Here is a 15,485-nt window from a genome sequence, read left to right as displayed (position 1 = left end):
TGTGGGACTTTATGTTTGTGGGACTTTATGTTTGTGGGACTTTATGTATGAACTTCTTTTGGGGAGTGGTGGCGCAGAGGTTAGAGAAGAGCCTGTGATCAGAAGGTCGCTGGCTCGACTCCCGGACTGACAACATCAAAGTGTGGGTGGGAAAGGTGAAACACCCACACCTGCCTCCACCCTAGAGTTGCATTCGGGCCTAAAAACTCCGACCCCATCCCGTAGCCATCTTTTTCAAATCCAATCTGACCAGTTACCTGTAGTTACAGGCCCGACATAATTTTTTATTAAACATTTACTGCTTTTGTAAGCAAATCAGTTTGACATATTTTAAAAACATATTTCAAAGAAGGAAATATATCAGATTTCTTGTTTATTAACAAGTCACCAATTGGAAATTAACATACAAAACGAATAGTCTTAAAAAAATCAACTCTAAAGATTATTATACATATATATTGTGTATATATATATAATATATATTATACAGATGAACAAAAGTATTTTTAGAGCAAAGTTATTTGGAGAAATATAGAACAATGTTATTTTAATTGAACGCGCTGCTCGCTTCGGCTTTTGTAGCTTCAAATGCTGGAACTTCCTTCACCGCAGAGAACAGCAGGGTGCGGAGCAGGACGCGCGCGGCCGGTGATCCATCTGAGCTTAACTGGACTTTTTTTTTACCTCTTTAAACGCACTTGTCGGACCTGCCTCCTCCTCAACAAGTAGCTTAACAGTTTTATATTGTGCGTTCTTATTTAGTTTTCTTTGGACTGTGATTCGTAAAGCCGCATCGAAAGCCAGAGGCTGACCTGGCCTGGATTTAGAGTCGGTTTAGATCTCGCAGCTCTACCCTTGAGCAAGGCCTTGAACCCCCACCATCTGCTCCCCCGGGTGCCCTAGTCAGCAGCTCTCTGCTCCACACGGAGAGATGTGGTAGCTCGGTGGTCTGTGATTGTGTCGGGAAGGACATCCGACGTAAAAACAATTTCTAAGTCTTCGAATGAGTTTGTTGTGATGAGGGAGCAGCCGGGAAAAAAAAAACTCTTACGAACTTTAATCTAAAATCTAATAAATTGTGTTTGACACTAAAATTAAATCTTTTTGAATGTTTGTGAATAAATGAAATCCAAAGATTATTGTTGTGGTCATTAAATTTGTCCCCCCCCACCGTTCGTTTTACACCCAGGCATCGATGTGGAGCAGGTTTCTGTGGTGATCAACTTTGACCTGCCCGTTGACAAAGATGGCAACCCAGACAACGAGACGTACCTGCACCGGATTGGACGCACAGGTCGATTTGGGAAAAGGGGACTGGCCATCAACATGGTGGATAGCAAGATGAGCATGAACATCCTCAACAGAATCCAGGAACATTTCAGTAAGTCCCTCAGCAGCTTCATGTAGTTTCTCACCAGACTGAGCTGCAATTATCACGTCCATTTTAAAAATGTATGATTTATAGTTTGTTGTTCAACTCAGGAACATGACGGCTTCCTGTAATTTACCATATTTACCTTTTTCTTTGGTTTCCTTACAGACAAGAAGATTGAAAGATTAGACACGGATGATCTGGATGATATTGAGAAGATTGCCAGCTAAAGGACACACACGATCACAAGGAGGAAGCAGGTCCAACTTCCCTTCTCCTCCTCGCTCTCCACGGACTGTACGCTTCGTTTTTTTTGTTTTGGCTTTTATTTTTTATTTTTAGCTGTCAGAGAAAAGAGCAAAACCACACACACACACACACACACACACACACACACACACACAGTGTATGTTTACACGTGGACACGTCTCCTCTCAGACAAATGTTTTGTAAATCCCTCAAACATACCCTATTTCACTCTTTGTACTTATTTAAATAAAGTTTGTGAATTTAATGCCGTGTATTGTAATGCTGTAGAATAGAGCACAGTCAGTACATTTATTTGAACATTTAAGAATTTTAAAAGCCGTGTTGTGGCAAGGTCATTTGTGAAGCTTGAATAAAATTTTTATAGGTGGAAAAAGTGCCACAAAGTTTTTAATTTCAAACTGAATGTAACCGAGCCTTCGTTGGGCTTTAATCTTTTAAACAGGAGTACAAAGGGTGAAAGCTGGGTATGCTGCTCTGAGCGATGGTTGTGTTTGAGATGGTGATGGTTAGGGTTTAAAGGGTCTATGCAAACTTATCAGCCTGTGATAGCTATTATCAAATACTATCAACCTTTATTTAAATTAAAATAACCTCGTCTTTAGTATCAGGATACGTAGTCAAATGCCAAAAAATAAAGGCTGCCAAGAGTGATACTAACTCCAAGTCGTACACATACAAGTATTTGTCCTCCAGCCTCCTCGTCACTCATTTCATCACTTCTCTCACGCATGATGCCGTTTGATTTTTAAAAGCCAACAACGGCCACAATCAGGGCAAGCTTGGCTCCAAGCATTAATCACAAGTCGTCTTTTGTTCTTTCAGACACCAAATCTCATTTAACTCCAGATGTTACTGTACGGTCTGACGTGACTTCTTTCTTTGTGTCTCCCAAGTTTTTCAATCAGGGTTTCCAGTTTGACACTTTAGCTCAAATGACATGTTTCATCCAGCCGGAGCTGGTAAAAAGGATTGTGAGTTACAAAAAAAAAATACACAATGCCTTAAGTGCATTATATAGCTATTTATATATATATAAACATGATTTTGATATGGATATTCTAAGACAATGGGCTTAATATTCTGAGTAACACTTGAAATTTTTGATTATATATTGAATTCCGGGCGCCTTTAGGATGTGTGAATTATCTTTTTGAAACCAAATGCTGAATTGACTTGAGGACCTACGCTAATTAGACGTACAGTGCATGAATACAAAACATTTGTGTACATAGTGAAAATTTTGTTATAGAAATGTGTCTGAATTGAGTTTGTCACTTCTAAGAAGTGAGAAAAACATTCCTCAGACGACAGATGCAGTACTCTGAATACAGCGAGCTTAAATCGGTGAAGTTGCATTGGTTGGGTGACTAAAAAAAATACATCAAGAACGTGCGATGTCTGGTATTTTTTTGTTCGGAGAACTGGAAATCTGAACCAGTCGGAACCTGCGGCAAACCTTGTGTCTCCCGGCAGCACAGAGAAGACGGCTGCTGGTTTCCTGATTTTAACGGGCTGTTTATGGACTTCTTGCTGGAAAATAACTCACTGAACAGATGCAGCCAAATTACAAGGAAGTGACCTGAAAACACAGAACGGTCTGAAGACGTTTTATTAGGACACTTGGATGTATTCATTACGAGCGTGTGTGTGCACTTTGATGATCCATAATGTAACGCCTCAGAACCATGGACTCAGCAGTTTTGGCTGTAGAACGCAACACCTTTCCCCACTCATTTACCTTGTTTGATCATTTTGAGCACGTACAAAACCCCGTTCACACATGTCTACATCGACTACCAGAAAGTTTTCTGACGGTAGAGGACGGTGGACTCGAGGCGCGTGTTCTTCTGTAGCTGAGCTGTGTTCATGGACGCTTGTGTATTAATATTCTGAAATAAACAAACAGGTGTTCATGTTGCTTTTTGTTTATTAATTTTTATATTAAAAATACTTATTCAAGTAGTCGTCTTCCGGCCACTGAGGTCTGTGCATGTTCTCCCCGTGCACGCGTGGGTGTTCTCCCCCAGACAAAAACATGCATGTTAGGCTAATTCATCCATCCGTCCGTTCTCTTTACCTGCTTTTTCCTTTCGGGGTCGCAGAGAGAAGAGGTGCACCCTGGACAGGTCTCCAGTCCATCACCCAGGGACAATTTTAGAGTGACCAGTTGGCCTAACGTGCATGTTTTTGATCTGTGGGAGGAAACCAGAGTAACTTGTACCTCTCACGGTGACTGCTGGAGATGGGCACCAGCTGACCCAGAACAGAAAAGCAGGTAAATGAGAGGGATGGAGGGAGCATCAACCTTTTGCATTTTCAGTGGAGGTCAGCTGATCTGAAAACTGCAGGTCTAGAAAAAGCAGAGAAAGAATTACCTCAAACATTTCCAGATAAAAAGCAACATAGCACTGTAAATCATAAATATGTCCCTAAACAATATAACACTTTAAAGTGATGCGCAAAGACATTTTTCAATGGGTTAAGTGTTTTAAAAGACATGACAGACTAATTCATTTCCAGAAAACAAAACAATCTATGTGATAAAGACGTGTTTAAAAGAATGTCAAAATGCTCAGTTTCTACAGTGAAGCCACATCTTTTAACAGCTAAAATGTATTTTGTTAACTGGGTTGAATTTATTGGGTTTAATCTAAAAACGTCAGGTCCTCTGGACGGGTTCAAAAAACCAACAAGTTGTAGAAACGTTTCGTCTTTCATCCGAAAGACCTTCAGTCTGAGGCGCTGTATTCAGCTCAGTCTTATAAACAGCACCTTCTCTTATGCCCCTTTTGCACTCAGCTCAGCCCTGCTCGGCCTGGCTCAGCTCAGCCTGGATTTGCACCTGCACTTTAGGACCCATTCTGGAGGCACGTCCAGAATCCAAGTCCTGCTCATGAGAGTTCTGCTAGGAGTTACTCAGAGCAGTCTGCTCCTCAGATAAATAATATTAAATTATTATTTTTATATATGAATGTTTCTGTTCAGTGCCCTGACACGACTTCTGTTGTGACTTGGCGCTTTATAAATAAACTGAACTGAATTAAATCTGATAAACCAGATTCTACAAAAACATTTATATTTAAATTAAAAAAAAAAAGTTAAGTCTGGTCCTGATGTTGAGGTCAGGGTTCTGTGTCAACTCCTTCCACATCAAACGCTAACTCGTCCCGTCTTTAAAGTCCTTGTTCTGTCCACTGGACTACAGTCATGTTGGAAAAGTTACCACAAAGTTGGAAGTGTCACCTTGTCCAAAACTGGCAGTGTTACGTTTTGGGATTCACTGCGCAGACATAACTTTACCAAATGACAATAAAAATCAAGCAACAGATTTTTATGTGAGTAAAAGTTTAGTTGTGTTATTAAATGTAGATATATAAAATTCTGGAGCTTTACAGAGTGAATCGTCTCGTAGTCCTCCCTCACCTGACTCTTTGTAGTCCACGCTCGTGAGGAAGAGGCCGCGAGTTGGAGCAAGAATATTCTGAGGGTAGGCCCGAGTGTCCCGAGCCTCCAGAATGTCTGCTAGCTGAGACAGGGACATGCGGCCCTGACCTACTGCCACCAGCGCTCCGGTCATCCTCCGCACCTGCAGCAGAGAACCAGAGTTTTACTGCTGCGCGGCAGGACGTTCCCTTAGATATTTACCGGTCACTGCAGAGACGGTCTTATTTTGTGATTCGTTCAATAATTGCCAGAAGATGGTGCTACTAACAACCACCCCTTCACACATCAGTAAAACTGACATTTCTAGGAAATTAAGAGCAACAAACCTGTTTATAGAGAAATGATTGACTTCTGAAAGTCAGCTCCAACAATGGCATCTCTCTGAAAAAAACAAAACTGTTGTTACTCTAGAGATGTATACAAACAGCACTCGAGACGTCTCCTGAAGACATGATGGGACTTAGGCTGGCTGATTCATTGCAACCAAAAGCTGCTATAGGGGTTAAAGTGTGACAGTGTTGTCAGGGCTTTATTCAAAATGATTAGAGCAAATATAAAGGAGCATAAAATCCTTTATTATTAATTATTTTTTTAAAGAGGAGGGGAATATCCATTTAGTTACTTCTTAATACCTTGTCTGCGAGGACAGCATCAGAGGCTGAAGTGACATTCAAGATAAAGACTCTTCTGGTGCACGTCCTTATTTTCTTCCTTGTTGACAGTCTTGTTGAAAACAACAAAGTCCATGCTCAATTGTTGTGTGTTTCCTTGACTGATGAAGCTTTCCGGACCGAAGGCAAAACGTTTCAGCACAAAAAAAAAAAGAAACTGTCCAGATGACCTGACTGAAAAATGTTGGATTGTATACCTGGATTATTGAGCATGGACTTTGTTGTTTTCAACCAGTTTGACACGACCGTCAACAAGGAAGAGGGACGGCAATGGAGGAGGGGGCGTACCAAAGAGACCATCTTATCACAAGAAGAACTGGTTTGTTCCACTTTGGAGTAAGCTGTTGGGGGAAGAATCAGTTTTGTTGAGTGTTTCCTTGACTGATGAAGCCTTCTGGATCGAAGGCGAAACGTTTCAGCACAAAAAAAAAAGAAACTGTCCAGATGACCTGACTGAAAAATGTTGGATTAACAGCTTTAATTCATTACAGGTTTACTTTGCATACAAGAACAGTTCAATTAACTTTTAATTCTAATCAAAATTCTTTCTGTTCTCATATCTATGAAGCTAATGCCAATAGATTTATGTAAATCAATAACATTGTGTGATTGTAGTTCTTCTGCAGATAAAAAGCCAGAGGAAGCTCTGAGCGAAGGACAGAAGCTCCTGCTCGTCAGTGTGCATTATTTGTTGGAGTGCCCCCCCAGTGGCTAAATCTACCTGTGAAAGTATGAATGTGCGAAGGAGTTCCCTGTCTGTATGGAAACCACAGCCATCGTCTTCACAGGACTTTTATACACTTCTTCATGGCTGTTTGCTGCAAAGCTGCTGAAATCATGAGTCCCAGCCAGCAGGGAAGCTGCGTCCCGCATGGCTCCCACATCCAGCACTCTGAAAAACAAGTCATTTTGGAAGACAATAAAGATAAGAAGGCCCTGCAGTCACATCTTGCTAAATCAGTTTCATTGCCTGTTGTGATACTGTGACGAGCTGAAAGTGACGTCCATAAACGGCGAGGCTGCACAAGAGTACACAGGAAGTACGATGGAATTTCAGGTCTCCTTGTTCCCATTTCTGAGTGAACTTATATAATATTAACGTTCTGAGGGATGAGGCCACGTGAGAGAGCAAAGCATGCCGGCGAACGGCTCATTTGAACGGCTGAGTGAGATTGGACCACGGGTCGGACTCTCTGCGGCTTCGTGCTTCCGTCACTGCTGACAGGAGGAGGGATGGAGAGAGCCGGAGGATGAAGCACTGCGCTAAGTGACCGACCAATTAAATTCTTAATGTTCTCGTGTCAAACCTTAAACACGAGAAGAAGTCAGATCAAGTCCATATCTCGTCAGTGTTGATGACTCATTTTCCCATGAAAGGGCTTTTAAAACAAAAGCAAGGTAATTGTAACGAGAACTGCCAACGGCGCATTATACTCTCGTCAGTAAATTGTCAGAATAATTAAAATCCAAAGCAACAATCCTGAATACTTGTGTCTACCAGCGGGAAACCCTCTGCGCCTTCTGTGCCTTCGGAGAAGGCCTAAGAATTTTTCAACGTGAAAAGTAACATTTAAATCTTTATTGAATATGTATTGTATACAAAATATATATTTTCAATGTACTTTTTCTGTTTTTAAGCTAATTTCTCTTGTTTTCTGTAAACTACTTTCCAGTTGAGCAAGAAAGTTTTTTAATTTATGAAAATAGTTATCCACTCAGATCGTTTAAAGTTTTTGTTTCCAGGCAGAAACAGGTTTGAAGAAGCTTTGCCATTGGTTGGGACTTCACAGTCAGGAGAAAAGGCACTGATTTTTTAGGGGTGGCCATTGCTTTGAATCAAACAATAAGAGCTTAAAGATTTCCACCCCTTGACAGAAAGATGCATGTTTTGTAAGTTGATCTGTACTTCGAGTCCATTTGGATGCTGCAAGAAGTAGTTCATGGTGCCATCATTTGTCTGTGTGCTTTTCTGCAACCAAGTAAAACAAAGATTAGCTATGGTAAGCAAATGATGGCTTCATGTGTCCCTGAAACTGACCTCAAAACGAGCTATAGAATCATCACCCTTAGCTTTATTTGATCACAAGATATAAAGGTCAGAATAACTTTACAGGTACAGTAATCAACCATTGATTACAAAATAAACTGTCTTTTAATAAATCTGCTACGTTCAAATGACTAAAGACGTGAAACAATCTGATATTTCTTGCAGTGGGGAAGCGGTTGTGATGACGAGGGAGGGAGCGGCAGATCAAAGAGAGAACAGAGAGACGCTGCTGAGGCTGAGAAGCTCGGGGGTGAAAAGACGAGATGAGGACTGAACATGAGAGAGGGATAAAGAAACAGAGACGTCAGGGAGAGAAATTACAGAGAGGGAGAATGGAGAGAGACTGAAGGATAAATTGGAGAGAAAGAGAAAAGTTGGAGTCAGAGTGGGGGAAAGAAGAAACCTGGCTAAAATGTGTGGGTGTTGTTCAGCATGTGTAGAAGCCTGCAGCTCATCCTGCCCTACTTTCCCTTCAAAAAATTAAAAGCCTAAAGAGCAGACAAATGCTCAAACATACATTCTCTTACGTTTTTCTTCGTGCTCACTCCTTTCAACGCTTGAAAGCCTTTTTACCTTCTGTCCTTGTGTTTTCCTCTTTACCGCCTTCATGATTGTTTCTTCACGTCAGCTGACATAAAACACTCTCACAGTCCCCATTTATTTTTATGATGGACATATGGATTATCCATGTGTTTAACGTCCAGTGAGCTCGCTGCACGACGAGACTGAGCATTAAGCTCGAGTTCTCTCGGCTCTGCTCGCTAAACGAAGGAGGATAAGAAGATGTGAATGAGCGGTGCGGTGTATAAACTGGCTTCACTCACTTGTTGCGGAGGCCCCAGCACAGATCACACTCTGTGAGTGGAAGATGATTGTAGTTGGAGACACCCAGTGCTATTCTGTAGAGGTAGGTCCGAGACCGAGCACGGAAACGGGCGTGGAAGTCACTAGGAACACGGTGAGCTCGAGTGACCCTAAGACAAAACAATAAGTAACTAGGGGATCAACTCAAGCCTTAAAAGCAGTGGGATCAAGTGATGTTGGTCAGCAAGTCTTCATGTTTTATGAACTTTTCCTTTGGTCTTCAGCAGCTTCTTTGAGTGCTGGTTTGACTTTGTTAAACCATTAAACTCTGACAAGTCAGGCATTACTCAACAGATAAAAATATTTGTCTAATCACCAAATAACTCATTTTAAATGGGAAAGGAACCGTCCAGATGACCTGACTGAACATTGTTGGATTTTATACCTGGATGATTGAGCATGGACTTTGGCGTTTTGAACCGCTTTGGCGTGACTGTCTCAGAGGAGCTGACGGGGGAGAGGGCGGGCCCAGAGGCCATCTTAGCACCAGTCAACTCGTCTGTTTGTTTGTTGGTGGCTCCTCAGATCGACGAAGTCCTTCGTCAAGTTAAGGTTCTTTAGTGTCATTCTCATCACATGTGGTACGTGTGATGGAACAAAAATGAGTACACACGGTCCCAGTTACATCCAACAAAAGTATAAATTGTAAAGAAAAACAGTAGTAAGATCTGAGATATGAACTAAGGATGAAGGACGAAACGTCTCAGCAAACAGAAAAAGAAACCGTCCAGATGACCTGACTGAACATTTCTGCATTTTAAATGGACTCTTTAGACACGCGGTTACAAGCACCTTGTCACAAAACAATTTATCCCCAGTTCTTTTGCTGAATCTCTGGAAAATACTAAAATGAACTCATTTTCACACCAACATGATGACTTAAAGAACTACTAGCTGAAAACTGGAGTAGGTTATAAACTAAGGGATGATAAATCTCTTCTTCTTCTTTCAGCTGCTCCCTTCTTCAGGGGTCGCCACAGAGAACTAACTCACACTTGGCGATTATTTTTACGCCGGATGCCCTTCCTGACGCAACCACAGATCACCGAGCTCCCACAGCCCTCCGTGTGGAGCAGATGGTGGGGGTTAAGGGCCTTGCTCAAGGGCCCAGAGTGGAGCAAATGAGGGTGGAGGCAGGTGTGGGTGTTTCACCTTTCCCACCCACATTTTAATGCTGTCGGTCCAGGGAGTTGAACTGGTGACCTTTCGATCACAGGCCCACCTTCTCCAACCTCTGCACCACCACTCCCCTTGTTTTTAATCATCCCTATTATCATTATCACGGGATTATTAATCTCTAAGGTCTTTAAATAGATTTATTTCTTGCAGCATTACTTTCAGAGACTTCATGTGCTGTAGACGGACCTTTACACCCGACACTTGTTCACCTTCCTCTTTTAAGACAGACTGCACAACACGCCGTCATGGTCAGACTCTGGACTGAAAAGGACAGAAAAAGCAGCCAAAATCTAAAATAAATAAACTTGGAAGGGCCTTCAGGAAGTTTTGTAAAACTACTCATCAAAAGCACCTCAAAAGAAGAGACGAGAGTTGGACTTCCTGAAAGCAAAGGATAAAGAAGTTGATGTGGTTTTAAACCGTTATGTCTTGAACTAGATCCATTCATGAAATACGTAGCACATTCTGCTAAGAAATATTATTTTACAAATAAAAGCAAAAACATTGAATAATTTAACAACTAAACACTTATCTTGTTCATATCTTCCTCTGATGGTCCCAGAACACAGACAGTAAAACAACAGCATAAAAAAACTCTGGATTTATCCAAATTGCCAACAAAGCGGCTGATGCACACAAAGGTCCACCTGCTGTCAGAGGTCAAAGGGCAGCCAGGAGCTCAGAGAAGCCCAGTGCTTCTAATAACGCCGTTAGCAGCAGACAGCTCACAGGCCGGGGCTCTTGGATATGATTCAAGCAGAAAAACACTTCCTGTGCGTCTGTGTGCAGAACAGGCCAGAGGCAGGAGAGATGGAGCAGTTGGTGTAGAACAACAAGTTTAGGGCATTTCTCTAATTGGGCAATGTCAACTTGACACAGATTAATAAACGAGTCTTCTAGTCTTTCGTGGTTTTTTGTAGTTTTATGAAACAAAACTGAAGATTTCCAACAATTTGTTGCTTTAAAAGCTCAAAAAAAAAAAAAAATCGAGAATTTTACAGCAGCAATTTTGAACAAGATATTTCAGTCTCAATGACAGTAGTGCACAAATAAAATGCATAAAGACGCTTCCAACCTGGTTTGTAATATCAGAAAGACTTGTTAGGTTTTTTACTTGACAATTTAAGGTTAAAAAACAAGAAAATAAAGCAACAGTTGCTACAATCAGGAAAAGTTGGTACATATGGAAAATATAAAATATAAGAAATGTAACATATAACGTATCAAGACATCATTTTGATGTTTGTTGAGTGGTAACGTTACAAAGTGGCGCATGCTTTAGCACATCCTTTAACAACTTATTGAAAGCCTGGAATGGATATCTATCACCAAGGAAGGTACAAGGCACGTTAGCCACGATCAAATGCATTGTGCTTTGTTGCGTGGATGTTTATTTAGATCCAAAGAAATGTGTATTTGTGTGTGTGCCTGCACGATTAAAGAAACTAGGTTACGTTTCCAGGGGAGGAGATTGAGTGCGACACGTGGCACAGGAAGCCCTCGTGTCTGCCTTCAGCGACACCTCCGATATGAACCGACAGCTTTCGCCCGGACCCTGCGCCACACACCAGCATCAATCTTTTATAAGCACAGAACAAAGCGTGGCCACAAACATGAGAAATGGGGCACAGTTTGGTGCGGCACCATTCTGCTGCTCAGCACTTTCACCATGAGGGAGGAAAAAACCAGTGATTTTAGACTGAACCAGGCCCGTCTGCACAGCAGCAGAGCAGACGAGCACAGAACAAACAGAAGAGATGTTTGTTACAGTGTGCAGTCTGGGCTTAATGCTCGTCTGGGCTCTTTATTTCTGGAGGCAGCAGAACAAAGCTTCGAGCCAGGAGCCGTACTGGAGCAGTTGCTGACACCAAAAAATAATTTTGATGGTTACCAGTTCTCACTAAAATAAAAAGATAGTGATGGACAGATTGAGAATAGAAACTTTGATTCAGTCTTAAGATACGGAGTGTGTTAGTGGATGAACAGATGGCTGAGCGACACAGACACTGAAATTACCGTACCTTTTGCTGTATAAGTCGCACATTTTGCATAAACTGGCATGCCCTGCCACTTATACACAGAAGCGAATGATAGGGGTGTAACAATATATGCTTTTATTTTGAAATTCCCAAGGCACGTCCGTGTCCACGTTTCTGTGCGTGGCTGCGCTCTGCGGCCGCCTCAGCAACATGGCAGACGAGGCAGAAAACACGGATAATGAAATCCGCTCTCTTGTTGGATTTAAATCAACGCTCTGGAAATGTTTCGGATTCCGACAGGACGGCTCAACAGACAAAACTCATGTCGTACGCAAAAGGTGCCAGCGTGAGCTCGAATACACGGGAAACAACAAATTTGGCCGTTCACCTGAAGAAGAAGCACGGCGTTAGCCATGTTGGCTCCGCCAGCGTTACTGTGTCAGACGCCAACTTCGACTAGTTTCTTCCCACCAAAGCTGAACAACAGCTGGAAAAGAGCAACGAGTATCACAGGTGCCATTTCATATTTCACCTGTAAACACACGAGACCGTACAGCGTTGTTGAAAACGACAGCTTTTATGAACTACTGCATACTCTGCAGCAGAGATATACAATACTGTCGAGGCAGCACTTCACGGAAACTTGTATACCAGGACTGTACAGGTCATTTTTATTTTTTCATTAATTATGAAAAATGGGTTTTTATTTTTTGTTATGCCTGGTGTCTGTAATAATAGAAATAAAATAGAATTGTTTTTGTAAAAATGTAAATGAGATGGGCATTTGATATTGCAATATATCAATCGCGGACTTGTGAATTGAATAGAATCGAAATCATATTGGGACAGATTATATGATAGAGAAAAATCGTATTGTCATACGAACAAATCAATTTAATATTGTATCATGGTGAAGCTGGTGATTTACACCCCTACGACTAATACACGTTTTCCTCCATTTTTATAAAACAATATTTGTCTGAGATCTGACGATTTCATTCATTCTGACGTGGAAAATATTGAACACTAACATTTTCAGCCGCTACAGGGTGGTCAAGTCATATGGCAAGCCAAGTGTCTCATTAATAGGTAAAAGTGGCTATTAATGAGACACTTGGCTTGCCATAGCAGCCGCCTTCGTCTCGCTCCGTAACTCCTGGAGCAAACGTCAGATCAGCTGCATTTTGTTGCACCGCCCGGGCGAAATGCAGCCGATTGGACCATTAAAGTGCATTTATTAAGGAAAAGTTCAACTGAGACACACATTTGCTACAATTTCGAGCAAACAAATAATTGTTTCTAAGTGTTGATCTTGTTAAATTCTTGTTAAAGTCCTCACGTGCGCGCTCCCGTGGCCGTAATTCGGCAGCCAATCGTTTTTTGGCACATCAGCCCACGTTTCCAGGTGGTCAGAGATGGAGCGTAATAGATGCGACCTATACGGCGAAGCAACATATTTATGTTTTTTCCACTTTATTAGACATTTTTGGACTGATGCGACGTGTACGGCGGCAAGTACGGTATGCCTTTGTCGTGTTTTTATGGCGCTTGACGAGTGTTAATAGTGCATATTCAGCTTAATAAAAGCACTTGTGTGTGCGTTAATGGATGCTATAGACCAAACAGCAGAGCAGGGATAATCCCTTCCAACCTTCTCTCTACAGGTTTCAGGATTAGCAGCTTGATGTGAGCTTTCCTTCCCTCCCTCTTCACTTCTCTGTGTTTCCCATCCTCACACTAACACCATCTGCCTTCACTGAGGGAATCATGATCCACCAGTCAGACCCTTCCTTTCTGACAGAATCCCTCTAGTCGTTGCCATTTGCACCGTCATCTATGCAGTTTTCACCCGTTTGTCATTTTACTTTGCATACAAGTAAATAAACCAGGTGCTGATTAATTCAATGTAAGCATTCATCACTGCAGATTGTCCCGTCATAAGAGACAATGTGGCTTTAAAGCAGAGAGCAATCTGGGATTTGACCTTTAGAGCTGCTAACAACTGGAAGCTGTTCACACTTGATGCTTAATTACACACTTTATCCAGTAATAATACATATTTTTATATAGATGGTCATTTTGGTTTACTAACATTTGTTTTATGTTGCAAGTAACTGATGAAAAATCTGTTTTCAAAGCATCTATGAGAAACCTCAACTCAAACTATGTATACTTCATAAATAACCTAACAAGTTAACCAGTTTGTGTTTCTAATGAATAACCAGTTTAAACAAATACAATAAGCCTATGTTAAGGATGAGTACTTTATATATATTTTTAAAGTTATAGAAAATTTGAGAATGAATGTAAAAGTGATTGTTTCAGTATGAATCACATGACTAATTTCTAATCAGGACATGATTTTATTCTAAGCACCTTAGTAAAGGCAAAAATTATCTGAAAATAAGTTTCCAAACTAATATATATTTTTAATGAATTTCACTTTCTTTTAAAATGCTCAATTGTTTTTTTTAAATATTTTATTTAAACGTTGAATTTTGACAAAGCCTAACTCACCTGATTTGTTCTGTGCTCAGGTGGGAATTTAAAGCCTCGACAAGAGTGTATTCGGTAAACGGAGGCATGTTGTTCCTGCGCTGGAGGTCGAAGTGAGCGGAGTTGGAGAGGGCGTGGACGCCCGCGTCCGTCCTGCTGGACACCAGCAGAGACACAGGACTGAGTGGTTTTAGCCGCTGGAGTGCTTCCTGCACAACAAGAGAAAGGATTTTGATTGATGAGTGTTCAAATGTTATTCACACTTTGGTTTTCATCACAAGTCACATGATAAAGGTCACAGTGGATCGTCGTCAGCTGTGATTTGTTTTTATTCCTGTGGGCAGAACGTGAAAACTGTGCACTTTTGTGTCAAAGAAAATCACTTTCAGGATCCAGATGAACATGAAACTTTTACATTACTCCTGGGGAGTCACACATTTTCATCTTTTCACTTTGCAATTGGCAGCCCATCTCCAGATACTTTTACCAAAACTTACCTCCAAGTGGTCCTGAACTCCTGTTTTACCAGGCTGATGTCGAGCCACGCTCACCACACCGCTGCAAAGATCACAAAACAAAGAGTCACCATCATGTAATTAAATGTGATCCCATGGTGCCATGTGACCTACCTGTACTTTTTCCCAATGTACTGAAAAAAGATTAGATAGCGCGCCCTGTTGTGCATAACGTCTTTAAATGTTTCTCCTCACAAGTTATAGTGAGAGTAAACTCTTAAAATAAAAAAACTAATCATACAGATGTAACTTTTACATGACAAACTGGAGTTTTGAGTCTTCTTTCCCTCAAGAACGTCTACCGGTACTTGCACATGCCTCTGCCTGTGTGCGCAACTGCGCATGCGTGTTCAAGCGCTGCGACGAAATGTCCTTGTAGTCCGGAAGTACAAGAGAAACGCCACTCACAGCTTCGCCGTACTGAGATGAAATGAAAACGGAGGTATCTTGTGTTAAATATCAAATCATACTTGAGATATAACAAACAAAAACGCCTCGGGTGACGTAACAACTGTATCCTGTTTAGTTTGTCTCACAAGTGAAACTACAGAGGTGCGTTCTGTCTAAAGACACTCGTAGCTGCACATTTACAACTTTAACATTTACCTTCAGTGCTCGAATTACAACTCGACTAAAAATGTAAACGTT

General features: G+C 41.4%; 2 protein-coding genes across 2 annotated transcripts in view; one reads left to right on the top strand and one right to left on the bottom strand.

Moving 5' to 3' along the window:
* The window catches only part of ddx19b (DEAD-box helicase 19b), a 9,932-nt gene extending 8,189 nt beyond the window's left edge, over nt 1-1,743 (top strand). The window contains exons 11-12 of the mRNA XM_037679170.1: nt 1,190-1,381; nt 1,541-1,743. Of these exons, the coding sequence (XP_037535098.1) occupies nt 1,190-1,381; nt 1,541-1,602 (254 nt within the window). The 3' untranslated portion in view covers nt 1,603-1,743. The remainder of the gene's footprint in view (nt 1-1,189; nt 1,382-1,540) is intronic.
* A 2,099-nt stretch (nt 1,744-3,842) lies between these two features.
* Nucleotides 3,843-15,007, bottom strand: pusl1 (pseudouridine synthase like 1). The gene is made up of 8 exons (XM_037679169.1): nt 14,952-15,007; nt 14,820-14,880; nt 14,344-14,531; nt 8,629-8,778; nt 6,479-6,649; nt 5,413-5,467; nt 5,066-5,228; nt 3,843-3,992 (listed from the first exon to the last, which is right to left on the bottom strand). Exons 1-8 carry the CDS (start codon nt 15,005-15,007, stop codon nt 3,943-3,945), a joined length of 894 nt encoding a protein of 297 aa, XP_037535097.1. The 3' UTR covers nt 3,843-3,942.
* Nucleotides 15,008-15,485: the final 478 nt, after the last annotated feature.

Source organism: Nematolebias whitei, chromosome 7 (assembly GCF_014905685.2).
Source record: "Nematolebias whitei isolate Nwh7 chromosome 7, NemWhi1, whole genome shotgun sequence".
NCBI classification, from domain to species: Eukaryota; Metazoa; Chordata; class Actinopteri; order Cyprinodontiformes; family Rivulidae; genus Nematolebias; species Nematolebias whitei.
The sequence above is the reverse complement of the archived record's forward strand: the minus strand, read 5'-3'. Positions and strand labels throughout refer to the sequence as shown.